Source organism: Pleurodeles waltl, chromosome 2_2, assembly GCF_031143425.1.
Source record: "Pleurodeles waltl isolate 20211129_DDA chromosome 2_2, aPleWal1.hap1.20221129, whole genome shotgun sequence".
In the NCBI taxonomy this organism is placed as follows: Eukaryota; Metazoa; Chordata; class Amphibia; order Caudata; family Salamandridae; genus Pleurodeles; species Pleurodeles waltl.
The window spans coordinates 646,360,129-646,376,478 of NC_090439.1; the positions used below are offsets into that span (position 1 = coordinate 646,360,129).

Below are 16,350 nucleotides of genomic sequence, written 5' to 3' on the forward strand. Positions count from 1 at the left end.
ACTTCAGCAGATATGCAACTCAGTCTGAGGACCCTATCTCCCAAAGTCTGTTGTTCCTGTAAGAAAGCATGAACACAATCAAGGGTTTTATCAAAATAGAAAATCATGCATTCAAAAGTGTGAACCTGGTTACTTAGTCTCTGTAGAGTTACGCAATTTATGCAATACATTTTGTTGGTGCCACAGGCTCAGTGCACTGACCTGACTGTATGATGGTTATTGTTGTATTCTTTGTTGTAGATGCAGTGTTGTTGTATAAAAAAGAAGGCATGCCGATTACAGAACTCCCAAAAACAAAGCAGAGCAATCTGTGGAGCCAACTGAGGAGCTGAGAGAAGGTAAGGGACTCCAGGTAGGTACTGGTTGTTGAGTAAAAATAAGATGTGGGAGGGGAGCCAGCTGAGAGAAAGCAAGGGATCCCAAGTAGATATTGACGGCTGAGAGAAAACAGGATGCAGGGAGCAGAGCCCATCTGAGGAGCTGATAGAAGGTAATGGACTCCAGGTAGATACTGGAGGTTGAGGGAAAACAGGATGTGGAGAGTGGGGCAACGAGAACTGGACTTAGTAGGGAAAAAGCTCAGAGCAGAGCCTCCTGCTGTAAGACTTGAAGTCAAGCACAACTTCTGAATCGGACATGGCATGTGAATACTGCTGCGTCAAAGGTGGATGCGTGTGAGAACGTATTCTTGCGATGACTTGAGCATGATCTTGGCACTCGACCTGGAAAGGGAAGGAATTCCTTAAACCAATAATAGACCTAAGGCCAGCGAACAGTGCAAGCACAGCTCGGGTGGGCTCTAACAGTATGAGAAAAGTTTTTTTTTTTTAAAGTACTCCGAGCTGGAGCTCTATGCTGTTTAGCTGGAGCTCTATGCTGTTTAGCTTAAAAAAAGAGTAAAGGGATGTTAAAGTTAGGTGAAAACGTCAGTTAAATCATATTGTTTAAAACACACAGAACCTATTAAATTCACCAGTTATAGTTAACTCAAGTAACTGAAACTCATGCCCTAAGATAGCTATAACTTGCGCCCCTGCCATGCACAGTGCTGTCATGAATTATGTCATTTCGGATGTTGCAGTGATGTTATCAATGATGTCACAGACATTTCACAAGTGATGTAATATGGGAGGTAATTAGCAGTGCATGGTATGCGTGCAAGTTATAGTGAATGGTGAATTTCAGCAATTTTGCTCGTTTAAAACAATGTTTTAACTGACATTTTCACCCAACTATAAAATCCCTTTAACCTTTGTTTTTTTAGTGAATTTTTAAGGTTGGTTTTTAATGCAAAGTAAGACATTATTGCTGTACTCAACTATAACACTTTAATATTTACTTTTTTTTGTGAATTTCTAGAGTTTTTTCAATGTAAATTAAAAAAAATTATTATCATACAAACACCCAACCCTTATGGCATGCCTGGGGTTAGCCGCAGGGCTTGACCTGCAGCCAGACCCCGATTCCAAACCCTCACAAGAAGCCAAACCCTTGCGAGCATGGCCTACAGCCATGTACAGAGCCACACCCTACTGGAAACCCCATTGGTGCCAAACACCCACCCCTCTGTGCACAAACCATGCACAGCGAAGAGTGGCCCAGCGCCTAGATGTCATTTTAAGTGAGCCATACCTTCTGACTTTGTTAAAGGGTCAGTTTGCAGTTAAACGTTTCTCAAAAAATATGTTTTTGAGATTCTTCCCTCCCTCCCCCCCCCCCTCCAACAGGTCTGGGTGGGCAGGGTATCCCTACACTGCTCCTTGTATCTTTTTTTCGTGTTTTTCCATGACAAGGGACTGAGTCCAGAGTCCTGGGATGGCGGCCATCAAATAATTTTGATGCAGTGGCTACCAATCAGATCTTATCATATTGCAAGATCTGCTGGCCTGTGGAACCTCCATCACGTGAAAGTTTTTGAGCCTTAATATTTCAAAAACTACCATATGTATTTACACCAAATCACAAAAAGCATGCTTTCTGAACCAAGGTCTAGCTTTCTGGTATAGTTGGTGAACATCAATTCAGCCGTTTGGGATGTAGCTTTGTCTAAATTTCATATGGAAAAATGAATGTGGAAGACAAGTTCTCTGACCCCTCCCCCCTCCTCTCTTTTTTTCCCCTCAGTCCCAGCTTCACAGATTACCCCAAATCTTTGCAGGCATGAGCAGAGGTTGAGGAGTCTTTTTGTGTAAAGTTTCATGAAGTTTCGCCAAAGGGTGCCAAATTTATTATCAAACCGAAAAATTTATTTCCTATGAAAATGTGTGTATAATATATAGGAAGGTCCTCAGAACACAAGGAAGTATCAAGATTTTGCATTTCAAGATCACTCATTTTGGTGACATGGGTAGCTGCTATATTTGAGTCAGGGCTCAGGCATCACCAAGATCTTTTTAAAATATATTTTATTTATATTCATATACATATAAATAAAATATAACAAAGTTACATGCATCGAAACCCACATTCCTTGAATACATTTAAAGACAAAAACAATGACGTACACTGGTTAACAGTTCCTGGGAGAACCTACTTACGGGGTAGGAATCTTACGGATGCCCGAAGATGCCAGAACTGTCCCTTACCAAAGTATGAGGAAAATGTGTGATTTTAGCCAAAGTGTGACCACACAGATCACACCGCAATGGACTTCCCTTGATCTCTAGTTTTTAGAAATGTCTGGGTTTGGTAGCTTTTGCTTAGAACTGCCTGAGCCCTGGCCCAAATATAGCAGACATCACCAAAATGAGTGAGCTTAAATTGTAAAATCTCAATACTTCCTTGCTGTATTTTGGGGCCTTTCCTCTCACACTTGATAGGCCCAGCCACACATGCCAAGTACCATTTTTAACCAGAAGAAGTTTGGATACAATAGTAGAACATTTGCTATAATCAATTTAATGTATCTTTATTTTAGGGGTCCAAATGTAAGCCAGTGCAAATAAAAAAAATAAATAAAAAAAACAACATACTGCCCTCTGAATTGCATAATATTGTGGGGAATTCTAAATTCAGATTTGTACAAGTAACCACTATTCATAACCTCGATATTTTGGGCACATTTAAAAAATGTACAGATTTTCTTTATACCCCTTTTTCATTTATTATATTTTACCATGTTAGTTGATGGATAGTCTAAAGACGAATGAAGACATTGTAAGATGCAGCTTATGGCTATCGGTATTGTGCACTTTTAAACAACCAACAAAAATTATCTATCTATGCAACCAGAAAAGTCTGAAAGACATAACAATATATTGTTTTTGTAAATTGGCCATTAGGGAAAAAAATTACATATGAAAACGTAAGCTATTTCTCTGTTTTTGCCAACTCATTTTCATTCATTTTTTATTTCAACATTCTGTATTTCTTCTACATTTCAGAAATGTATACCTTTATGGGTTCACGGTTTGGTTTTACACTTGCTCAATCATAAACTGCACTTAAGGAGAAAACACAAAAAATAGAATAAAAAAAAACAAAACAAAAAAAACAACCACCACATACAGTTTTTTTGTTTTTTTAAACAACTGTCTATTGCTGAAAGATGTTAAAGAGGATGATCGTAGCACAGCAAACAGTTTGCTGAAGATACTAAAAAAAAAAAAAAAACACTTTCTTGCAGAGCATGTTTTCTTCATAAGACCTCCATCCGCACTCCCCTAAGAAAAAATAGTACATTCTGACTATTTTTTTGCTTGTCCTTGGGCGAATCCACAATCCTTGGGTACATTTACAACACCAAACATAATGGAAAAGAGATGCAAACTTGCTCTGAATACATTTTGTAGAAATAAAGTTGTGGTTTAAGTGCAAACTGCGTCAAATATCAAAAGAGGGCTCAGCACTTAAGGGGTAATGTTCTCAATTGGTGGCATGGAAGGAAGCTAACTGTGTACATTTGTAAATGTTAGACCCCTTCCCTCTTCCTGTCTAGCTTGACCTCATTCAGACTGTTGCATGTGGTACAGTTCATGGTACACATATTTGGATTGTTGATAACTCCAACATTTCCTCTGTATTCCAAATAAATGAAGCATGTGTAACCTAAAACATCTTAGATCTACTGAGAAGTTGACAAGAAGCCTCTTGGGTATTGTGGCCTTTTATAATCAGTGAAACTACCTATGCTGGCAGAAGATTGGTGGAACTTCCATTTAAGCAGAAAATGTTTTTTACTTTATTAAAATACTTACTCAACATCAAGAAGGATCCAGACCCTTGCAGTGATTATCCACCAGCCTCTGCTCACATGGACTTCTCCAAGATAAGTGAGCGTGAAGCAATTGTCAGTGTTTTCAGGACAGGGTGTGTATAATCACGGAGATGATCAGTGGCAAGGGAGGGGCAGCATTATCTCAATCCAGAAGAAGGTCTGACAAGACCCATTCCAAAATATCCTCAATGGAGGGAAAACTCACAAGGCTAGGGTATGATAAAATTTAAATTCTTGCACCAAAGAACTTCTAAGAAGTTGGACTGCAAATGCTGATGAAGTGTTAGAGCACGTGCCCACGGGTATTTGAGAAACCAAGATCTGCGAGGACTGGGGTTAGCATCTGAAGTCTGGTGAATGATAAACAGAATGCACAGTCATGCAATCACCACTATGTCAAAGTTGCAGACAAAATTATCACAAATCTGGACTAGTCACAATGATGGATGAATGGAATTGGCTTATCTGCTTCCAGCACTTCATGTCTCATGCACATCTTCTAATGGTGACTTTATACAAATGGGCATCATTTGCAGTTACAAATGTGATATCCATAAAAACAGGCAGAGATGTTGTGTGTTCCGAATGCAGCAGGCACGTAGATCTAATATTGCCAGACATTCATCAATGGAACAACTCAAATGGGCTCAAACATTAACAATCAGCAGCATGATACATCTACAAGCAGCACCTGAGTGATTGCAGCAGCATATGTAAAAGACCGTGGCAAAAACCAGACCATGGAAATAAGTCACACCACAGACATCCTAATCAATCTCTGCACCAACACAATTTACTTTTAATAAATAAACCAATGGTGGAACCATAATTATTTAAAGTAATGTAGCCAGTTCAGTTCACAAACTGTATTCGGCTAATTCAAGATAGCCATACAATTATGTAAAACATATAAAAACCAATCCACACAACAGGCATAAATACATATTTGAAAAAATAGCCCATCATTTCCATATAATCGATATAAAATTATAATACATGACACTTTTCTGCACATTAACAGCCTTCAGAATATAAAGTGCAACATTAAAACATACACATGGATCATTTACTGCAAGTAGAAACTTCAAAGCAGCTTTGTAAGATCTAATATTCTAGGTAATAAAGGTGGATTTAAGATAAAAGCACCTGTAATGCAAATAAAATATGCAAAACAACAAAGTGTGTCATGCTACATTTACTCAGACCATCACACAGGCATGGGACCGTATACGCAGGGCAAGACTTCCTGTTGAGAAAGAAACCAAATGATGCACAATACGAAGTCTATATCTTGTCAAAACAAAAAGATGCTGCATATTGGTAACACAGGATAAATAGCTTGTGCCGCCCTCCTCATGAGGGAGAGACATATAGAAGACAACTGTTGCTTCATCATTTTAATACCCATTTGGAATTCCATCCTATGCTGCAAAAACGTTTCTTTAATGGACTTCTTGGTAAGTGATAGCACTTGGAGGGGATCTGACCGTACTGCTAATTTAAACACAGTGCTAAAAGAGGAGTTAATATAAACTAGCAAAGGGATATGCAAGACGTTATCCAGTTTTAAACAATCCAGGATAATCAAATTAGTAAAGCTAGTTTCCTCTTTTGCCCATACGGAAAACCATAATAACAAAGGTCTTACCAAAGCACATCCTCCAGATGCTGTAAGTCAACCTCCTTGTGTGTTATCACAGTCGATGCAGAGTTAGGTAGGCAGAGTAAGCATTTGAAAAAAAAAAAAAACCTTCAACTTGTAGAGGTGTGCTTACAGTAGAACACCATAGACCAGACCCATAGGTAGCAGTAGCCACAACTCTAGCCTTCTCTACAATTTCTCTAATGAGTTGACATAATTAGCTTGAAAACCTAAAAATCTCAATCATTTCTACTCATTTTGGCTTTACAAACTGAGATCTGATGTGCCCAGGACCTGTTGCACAAAAATGAAACCCCCAGATAATAAAAAGAGTTTACATTAACAATTGGTGGGTTATCGATAAACAAAAGTCCACAAATCATTGTAAAAGTTTTATATTCGTTCATCACCATTCCCTTAGAGGACAAAAACTCCCTGAAGGCACTCATCAGCTTCTGTAAACCGTCCGGAGTCCTAGATAGCAGGACGACGTAGTCAGCATATAACACATGTATAGGATTCCTTGCAGCACTAGAGGTATCTGCCTGCAAGAAATTGTCCACCTTATTAATAAATAGTGAAAACAATACAGGGGCTACAACACAGCCTTGTCTAATACCCCTCCCAATTTTAAAGGAGGGTGAACACTCCCCCAGAGGGCCAAAAATGAACTTTGTAGGATAGATACATTTTCATATAAACATGCCAGAAAACTAATAGTTTCCCTCAGGGCACCAAGGTTAAGCAGCGAAGACCAGAGTATAGTATGGTCAACTAGAACAAAGGCAGTGCATAAATCTGCAACAAAGAGATAAAGGGCACCTGGTTTGGTTCTAGTATATTTACCAATCAATAGATCCAAGTTGACACATTGCTCAATAGTACCAAGGCCCTTTCTAAAGCCAAATTGAGGCAGCAATGAAATAGAGAGGTCTTTAACCCACTCCTCCAACCTCTTCAATAGGATCCTACTGAACACCTTCAAAGAGGAGTCTAAAAGTGAAATGGGGCGGTAATTTATAGGGTCAGATTTCTCTCCTTTTTTTATAAATAGGTACACTTATAGAAGTACACCAGGAAGGTGGGATCGCACAGGCAGCTACTGCATTAAATACCCTAGTGAGAATAGGTCCCCATAGTTTAATGGCTGATTTAAATACATCTACAAGCACCCCATCCGGACTAAGGCCCTACACAAAGCGCTACCATGCAAGGCTGAGAGGACCTCTTTGTTATAGATAAAGGGAGGGATTCCATTTACACATCACCTCACAGCCTTCTAATCCACAAACCCTATTACTTTGTTTAAAAATTTCTGAGAAATCTTCAAGGCCTCGTTATTCTTCAGACGAAGGAACTTGTTACCATGGTATCCCGAGGGGTGCTACATAAGGCCAATTTTAAACCCCTGGCAGCCTGGGAACATGCCTGAACAAACATCCCCTATTATTTGACCTGGTGGCCTTCAATCGACATGTCAAAAGTGTCTCAATAGAGCAAATATTAAGATCAAAGCTTTCCAGCAACATAATAGGAGTCACTTCATCCTGTAGGGGTTCCTAGTAACTATTTTGTGTGGGATAGTCTCTGGTTCAATATCTGCCCACTTAATCCGTACACCACTGGGCATAGCAGGAACAATAAAATTGTAGAAAATACTACACTCTTACCCCAAAAAGAAAATGGGAGTACAATGGGCTCCTGGTCACACAATATGGTTTTTAACAATGCTAGGGGTACCACAAATGCCACTTGCAGAGGTAGACACCTATACACGGTCTATAACAGAAGAGGCATTTTTCCCTGTAAGGGCTGGCATCTGTTCTCTACTGGCATCACATTCGCACTTTAGCAACAGTAGGTCATATTTAAAAATAATGGAGTTAAGGGTGTCCCCATTTTTCATTATGACTAAAGTGTACATGGCCCACCTCATCTTGATTAGAATATCCACAAACCTGTGTCACTGAGAAGGGGCAAGTCTGGATACTGAAATTGCCTGCCCATAATAATAAAACATTTGTGTGGCTAGAACAAAAACATTTCTAGATCATGTTCAAGTGCATTAATTACTCTACTATGTGTAGTATCAAAGACATTATATAAACGTTAAGCAGCAGCAACTTACACCCCCTTTAATAGTTAACCACAACAAGTTTATTAGGAATGAAAGTCTGGAGCCCATCCTTAGCCATCCCAACTTGAGAAGGAGTAGCACGAAGGAAGTAAGATGAAAACCCTTGCATATGTATCTGATTCACACACCAGGTTTCTTGGGTACAGATGATATCAAAACCGGATATGGTGTTGGACCAATCAAGACCCTAGCTTGTTCATTAACCCACCCACATTCCAGGTTCCAAATTTATAGCACCCGTCCAGAATCGGGTTAGTATTACCCGTACTAAACTCATTAATATGCGGGCAGGTAGTACCAAGATTCTCTGCAAAAACATTGACATTAAGCATATTGTTACCGAGATTAGGGACTTTTACCAGCCCAGGAGTACCCAAAGAGTCAGCAGAAAGCAACCCATCAGTAGTAGCCATCGTGATACCCCCACATTTATCAGCACCACCCCTCAAGTTATTGTGCCTGCATTGGCTTGGTCAGTCATTATCATGTAGATAGCTCAGAACCTGGCACCTATTAGACACGACCAATGGAGGGTAAAGATGGTGGCTACGCCAAGGAAGTCTATGTAGGATAAATGTAGCACCATACAATTGTACAGGAGGCCGTAGATGATGGTAAAAAAAGCCCAAAGGGAGACTGAGCAAACAGAGAAGGTGGCACTGCTCTTGCAAGGATTTTCCCAACAAAGCTAGGGTGTTTAAAGTTAATAACTACACAACCCCCTTTAGACTTTTTATTAAAGGTCCAACCCATCCCACTGTCCTTGTGAGCAAAATTTGATGTACTCCATCACATGGAAACATACGATTTGAACTAAGCCAACGCACTACTTTGTTCTGCAAAGATTCAGGAGTATCACTTTGACCCGGTTTCAGAGGGGGAACATTAACCAGGACAGCTGCATACAAGGCAGCAAGCTGGAGGCAAGTTAATTGTGAGGGGATCACATGGAGGCATTTGGACATTAGATCCAGCATGACTCACTAAAAAAGACCGGGGCTAACACCAAAGATAGGCAGAGGCCATAGCCACGAACTGTGAAGGATGCCCATAGTCCACCTCCTGTACATGCCCTTCCCTAGAGCCCTCAAGAGCGTGCCTGGGGCAGGACAAGTCCGTGGTACGTCCAGTTGGAAGCCTGGGTCTGGAATAGTAGTAGAATTATCCTGCCCATGATATAATAAAGGGGTCCCTGCAGCGTTGGAATTTTTAAAATGCATGTTAGTCATTTTCTGGCAGAATGAGATAACTTCCAATTTCACCTTCCAGCCTATCCAATTTTTCTCTAAGAGGTAGTAACAAATCTTTAATAGTGACTAATAATTTGGTTCTAAATGGACTCCTGAGAAATTCATCCAAGGGGGAGGAGTGGTTAGCAGCCCTTGAACAGACCAGCGCAGAGGAAACTGGGGGCCTGAGTTAATGGCTACAACCTTTCTGCATTTCCTCTTACGTTCAGCTACAGGTGAATGAACTACGAAGGTAGTAGCCACAGTTTCAGATAGTTGATAGATATTAGGAGCATCCAATGTATCATTAGAAGTAATGCTATGCCTTATCACAAGCCCCCCCTCCTTATCCTTGTCTGTGCCAGGATCTATTCCTTGATAGGCGTCACAGTTTCACAAGGCCGAGCCATTACCAAGGATAAACAACATTCAGCCAAGTCTATTTTCTTGGAGGGGACACCCACAGCCTGGGCTACGGAGTCGTCGATGGTGGTACAGTTTGTGTGACTATTTGGCTTAGCACTTCCAGACTTGCGCTTAGCCATACTGTCAAATAGAACTAAAACAGAACATTGGAGTACAAAGGTAAGAGCCCCCAGCACAACAAACCTCCCGCAGATTAACGAGTAATGTAGCAAGGCTAAATATATAGTTCATCTAGGCACGCATAACTAAGCTCAGTTACTTGGATAACCAATGTAAAATTTGGCCTGATACAAAGAGAGTAAAAAGTTGTCAAAATACCCAGGCCTGGTAACTGGCAGCAAAGCCAGAGAGAATCAAGACCAAAAGAGTGGGCCTGGCCCAGCCCATCCTTCTCCAACCACGGACGGACACAGACAGGCCCGCTCTTGGCCTGGTCTTCTCCTGGGTACGTACCCAGGCACATCCTGCAATTTGGGACCCCTGTCCTGGCTTTAGGTGCCTCTGGGCACAGTGATGTTGTCTGCGGCATTTGCCGCAGTTTCCCAATGGTTGCTGTAGGCACCTCCCCTCTTCAGCTAGTGCAACCTGTGCTGCAGGAGACCCAGCCTCGCTTTATGCGCCTCTAGGTACAGTGATGTCATCAGTGGCGCCTGCCTCAGTTTCTCACTGGTTGCTGTAGGCATCTCCCCTTTCCTCAGCCAGCGTGTCCTCTGCTGTGACGCAATCCTCATGCCTGCCACGCTTGGAAGTGTCCTCAACTCAACTCAAATGTGGTCTAGTTTTTTTTCTTTCAGTATGTATGTGTACAAAACAAAAATCCACCTATGCCCTCGCCAAGAGATTCCCTCTCACTGTGCTCTTCTAAACCAACCATGCTCACTTTGTGCTTGGTAAAGGGGACAAGGTGAAAGAAGGACAATTTTGTCCTCTGTGTGGCTACTGGGTTTTCCATCTTGCAATCGGTCGCAGCTTTGGTGTACTGCACAGTAACCTGAACTTGCATGGGGGGGTAATGAAAGAGGTAAGATGCTGACTCCCAGGTGCATGGACTCAGTCATCTGCTTGACTACCTATGTGCTAATTTCAAATGCGCCAAGCAATACCAGGCTCATGCTAACTCCTTGGGAGTACCTCAGCTATAAAAGAGCACCCATTTTCCAGACATTTTAAGTTGGTAAGCTGTTAGGATGATGCTTGTGCCCCCGCCCCAAGGGGTTTTCATGAAGGGCCTTGACAAACAGATATGTGCCTGTCACAAAATCACCACTTAGAGCACCACAAAGACTGCATGCTACATAACGAGAAACTAGAACAGTGACTAAGGCAACATCTAGGTAATGAGACGTATTGGTTTCTTTGGGACCATGTCATATTATAGGCTTAATGCCCCCAGTGGTTTATGGACCGACTAGTCAACCACTCATGGACATCAAAGAGACTTCTCTTCAGGCTGTTTGCTCCATAGATTGTTGTTAAATATATTATTTTCACTTGCCTCATCCCATTTATCATGATTTTTTTACTGAATATATGTACGTAAATTATAAAGCCAGATCTTCTGCATGAAAGCCTGTTGCAGCTCAATGCATTTCACTAATAGGTGACCAAAATTCAAAACTAGTCTCTCGTTCATCAATTTTCAAATAAATGTCTTTGGGTGGTCCAAAGTGTATCCTTGACACTGCTACTAAGAGAAGAGTTGCAAAATGCTGGGTCAGTCAATTATTCACATTTGTGGCTGCAGCAGGCTTAGATAGCCACTAACTACGGTTCTCAACGGTTGGCAAAATAAAAACAAATGCATGATCCATCCAGACAGATGCGTAGTCACTACAATACAGTTTGACAAGTCACAAAGCCTACATTTTTGGGCTTTTTCCTTGGGTGAAACACTACATACTTCTAAACTGGATAACTAGCAACAACAGATAAATTCTAATAAAGTGTTCTGGGTGATTGTTTCATTCGTTTGAGACGATTTAGGAGTGAAATGTTTTCTAACAACATTGTATCCAAATAGTCCTACCTTGCCACATGTATTCATCCATTTCTAGCCTCCTTGAGGACACTTACCCTAAATCAGTGTCAAGCGTCACATGGTGGCCGAATTGTGAATTAGCTTTTTATCCCTCATTTTCCCTCATGCCCTTGGTCTAATTGTGTAGTACTGCAGCATTTGTATAGTGCATACTTCTCCTATGTGGAGCACTGAAGCACTTGCCTACAAGGGCTGCAAGCTATGCCTTGCAAGGTGTGTGGTTGGAAGAGTGATGTCATTGTTTTTTTATCCTATGTGAAAAGTGTTTCCATGTTGTGTGTGATGACCACTGAGGTGCAGTTATATTATCAGATGCAGAACTTAGGAGTGTTGTGGATGACAAAATGAGAGAGAGATGTGCAGTTTATGGTTTTCAGTAAACCAGCAGCTTTACGGGTACCTTTACAGAATTTTGGATCATCATAGTCAATTTAGCTAGTTACTGCACTAGGTTGTCGAAACACCAACATTCTATTACATCATTAACTCTCAGCATTCCAGACACAAGCTCAGATATGCAAGAAAAGGAAACTCCCACAATATTAGAAAAGGAAACTCCCACAATATTACAAAAGCATTACACATCTAAAATAATAATCCTCCAAAATCCATATCTTGGTACACACGGTTTCATCTCCATGCCAAAGTGCTTCACAACTACTTTACAATACAAACAGTGCTGCTGCGGCCATGAAAAAAGTCAGCTTTGAAAAGACTGAGCATGCTACTTCAACTAAGAACACAAAACAACAATGCAGTGAAAGGGAAATGCAGCCTAATTACTTACATACAATAAAGAACTGCCTGTAAACTTTTATTTGAGTGTAGCAGCTATAGCTAAAAGGACTCGTTATGCATACGTTGGACACCGGATTTGTTGGTATATTGATATCCTTAAAGGGATTGAGGTTATGCATATGTCTTGTTCAGATATGGCTTTGGCTTTACTTCTCTTGGGAGAAGAAATGGTTTCCCTTGTCACCTGCACCGAAGCCTGAGTTCCTACACTGCATTTCGGATGGCTCTGAAGAGGAAGGACACAGACTAGATTGAGTGTGTCACCAATAAATCTGAACTATGCTCACTAGATCTGGAATCAGAGTCTAGCAGCAGCCCTAGTGCTAAGCTTGGGACTTAGTTTACAGCAAAGACCCTGCTATACTATGAGGAATAAGTTTCAGAGACTGCAGTCTCACCATCAGGGGACATCACCTCTGATTGCCTGTGGATTTAGATTTGAGCTGCCCCATCATGGTTCATAGTAAAAAATAAAAAATAAAAAAAACAACGAGTACAGGTCTTTGTTTTCGTATCCTTTTGGCGTATAATATCCATGTTCCACCTCACCCCTTTCCCTGAATGCACGTCTGGGTAAAAGGCAGTGGTAGATTTATTTGAAATGACGCAACTGACGAAAACAACAGTGTGCTCAAAGTTTGAAGTGGGGAAGGGCATATGTTGGTGTCCTCTAAGCTGGGGACAGTCATGCATTGTCAGTTACACACTGAGCAGCTCATCCTCATCACTGATTTGATGATTGTAATTGTCAGTCATGGTAGTTTTTCCTCTTCCAAGTATTTCATTGCAAAAGCATCCCCTAGTGTGCATAGTAAGAAGTGCACTTTTTACTTTTATGCCACACATGTATTATCAATAGCAATGTGACACCAGATCACATCACCAGCACAGGAGGCATGTATTACACCATCTGTAGTACACCCATATGAGCTTCATGGAATGCAGCGACTGCAATGCAATGCTCTCAGTCAGACACATTGATTCAGCAACTCTGAGATTGGGAAGACAGGGCAGCTTGGAAGCAAAGTGGCAACCAACACTCCATGTTTCCTAGCTGTGAGATCTGCAGCGCATGAGTGAAATTCTTGAGTTACTGACTTGTGCATGCTGCAGATGAGGTGATTCTACTTAAAACAGCTTTGTGGGCCCCTTGTGCACCTATTTACAGGCACAAAACATGATCGTGATCCAAACCCCTTATGGGCCCAGGTCTAGGTTGCGTAGCCACGCAGAGGGTTGCACTTAGTCAACGGTGCGTTGTGTTTGAAAGGCTCAGAACAGTGGCCCCACTCTTCTCATCAATGTGGGTGACTGGACACTTAGCTCTTTGCTGGTAAGAGCTGTGCTTGTTTGCAGATGCAAGGCTCACTGCTGCGTAGGGGAATTGATTGATAGTCATTCATACCTGGGGCCAATACTGGTGCTTAATACGCTTTGGCCCAATTGAGACTTGCTAATGCCCTGGACAATATTTGTAACATGAGGTGTATTTTGAAGCACAAGTTCACAACTCGAGGTATATTGGTGCAGAATAACAGATGCTTATGTTTATCTAACTGAAGGGTAATTATTTAATTGACCTAAAACAGGGAGAAAGACTGAGTGGACCTGCTGAAAATCAAACAAGTGACAATGAAGGCACGCATATATCCTGGAATGGATGCACTAGTCCTTTTAGCCATTAGACACAGCTGACTGCCTAGGGCCCCTGAGGACATTACCATTCGGAACCACTAATGATTGTTAAGCCTTGTTAAGCCTTGTTAATAATTGGGAGCCCCAAGCACGTTGTTGGTGGGGGCCACTGAGGTTCATTACTGGTGGGGGCCACTGAGGCTCGTTACTGGCAGGAGTTATTGAGGCTCGCCGCTGCCTGAAGTCAATGTTTATGACTGACTCTAGATATGTGCATATGGGTATTTTGAGGAATTTTGGTCTGTGTGCATATGGATATCTGTAGCTCTTGCTCTGTGCATAGGGGCCGAATTTTTTTTTAATCTATGCCCATGTATGTGTTGATATTGTGTTCCAGTGTACATGCAATATAAAAAGTGAAACATATTGGATTTGTAAAGGCTTATTTTATTTAAAGACAAGATACATTTGAGAAAAAGCTGCAACTGGTTCCAGCGCGGGGTGCGTTGTATGACAAAGTAATTATTGGCTCACATACTAAAAATGAAATGTAATTTAAAATGTTTAAAGTTTGAGTTACCCAGTTCTCCAGGCTGAGTCATCGACAATGTAGAGGACTTGTTAGAGTGCAGGCTACTTTGGCTAGCCGATCTTAAAACGCGATAAGTATCCTGAACAAAAAAAAAATGACAATTTCAAATTAGAAATATTTCACAGACTTTTAATGAATATGTTCTGGTTCTTACTGTTAATGTCATGCACATTTTAAGAAATCAGCAATTATATATTAGAAAAATGCGAATGAAGCCTTATTTATTAACTGTTTTTAGGAAACTACTCTGATATATATATATATATATATATATTTATTTTTTTTAACGTGAAGCATCTTTATGGACTACTTTCCCCATATTTATTTGGAACACCTGATCTTATCTTAGAGATTCATTCCTCCGTTGTATGTGTTTTCATAGAAAAAAGACTTCATGGAATACGATTACTGAGAAACTCTTCCATCTAAACTGCTTAGTGATCATTCGCAGGATGAATGGAATTTACGATTTCATGGAAACCCATTCAAAGCATTTTTGTATTGACTTTTGCATTCTCAGTTTTTCAGGTGTAAATGCAATTGTTGTAGGCGTTACTTTCAGAAACATTTTTGTGAGAAGTATTTCAGTGCTTTACTTGATAGGACATTATTTTGGATTTAAATCGTGTGCACTGTCCAACAATTACTTTGTATGCTTTAATTTCACTGACCCCTCAACCACTCCTAAACACCACCCTCATCCCTCAAACCCACACAACCCCTAAAAACCATCCATCCCTGCTGCCAAAAACCCATCACTACGGGTAAACTTCCATTTCTGATCCCTAAACTGCACCCATCCCTGAAACCTAAAAACCCAATTCTACATCTAAACTGCACCCATCCCTGAATATTAAGCTCTACTCATTCATAAACCCTAAAACTTCACCTCTAAACTATACCATCACTGAATCTTAAAAACCCTCACAACCCTAAACTCTGCCCATCTATGAACTCTTAGAGCTCCTCAACACTCACATGCAGCACCTCTAAATTCCACTCGTCCATGAACTCTGAAAACCCCTCACCACTAAACTCCACCCATCCATGAACCCTAAAAATCCCTTTCTACGCTTGAACTCCATCCATCCCTGACCCCTCAAATGCCATCAACTCTGAACATCACCTATCCCTGAGCACAAGTACCCTTCACTACCCCTAAACTCCACCCTCATTGAGATTTTCCCCTAAAAATATCTTTCCTTTAAAATGTTTTTCATTTTTTATTTTTTTTATTTCCTTAAAACTGGCTTTACTTAAAATAGGTTTTCCATGATTTGGTTTCCTCTGATGTGGTTTCTGGTTTTCATTGTTCCATTAAATCACATAAATCATCATCTCTCTGGGTTCCAGTCAATCTCGATTCATCTGGTAAGCAAGTCATTCGATACATTGCTTCATCCATGTGCAGAAAAAAAACTCTACTTCTTCCTATTTCTAGGATGCACCCTAAGAAACAAATCAACGTTTGTTTTTGCTTTCTCTGGACTTGACAATAAACATGCTCCAATCGAACATGTTATAAAAAGTAAGCTGGGTCATTTGCCCTACAGTGAGTTTTCAGGAGCTTCCTTTTTGCACCAACTGTAGTTTCAGAAAATCTCAATGTTATAATGAAGATTGTTTTCAATTGTTTA

The 16,350-nt window shown here is 40.7% G+C and overlaps 1 protein-coding gene across 2 annotated transcripts in view; it reads right to left on the minus strand.

The window, feature by feature from the left end:
* Positions 1-16,350, minus strand: part of LOC138282516 (kinesin-like protein KIF20A) — a 531,681-nt gene that overhangs the window by 413,529 nt on the left and 101,802 nt on the right. For both annotated transcript variants that reach the window (XM_069220199.1, XM_069220198.1), the window contains exon 6: positions 14,702-14,792. In XM_069220199.1, the coding sequence (XP_069076300.1) occupies positions 14,702-14,792 (91 nt within the window). The remainder of the gene's footprint in view (positions 1-14,701; positions 14,793-16,350) is intronic.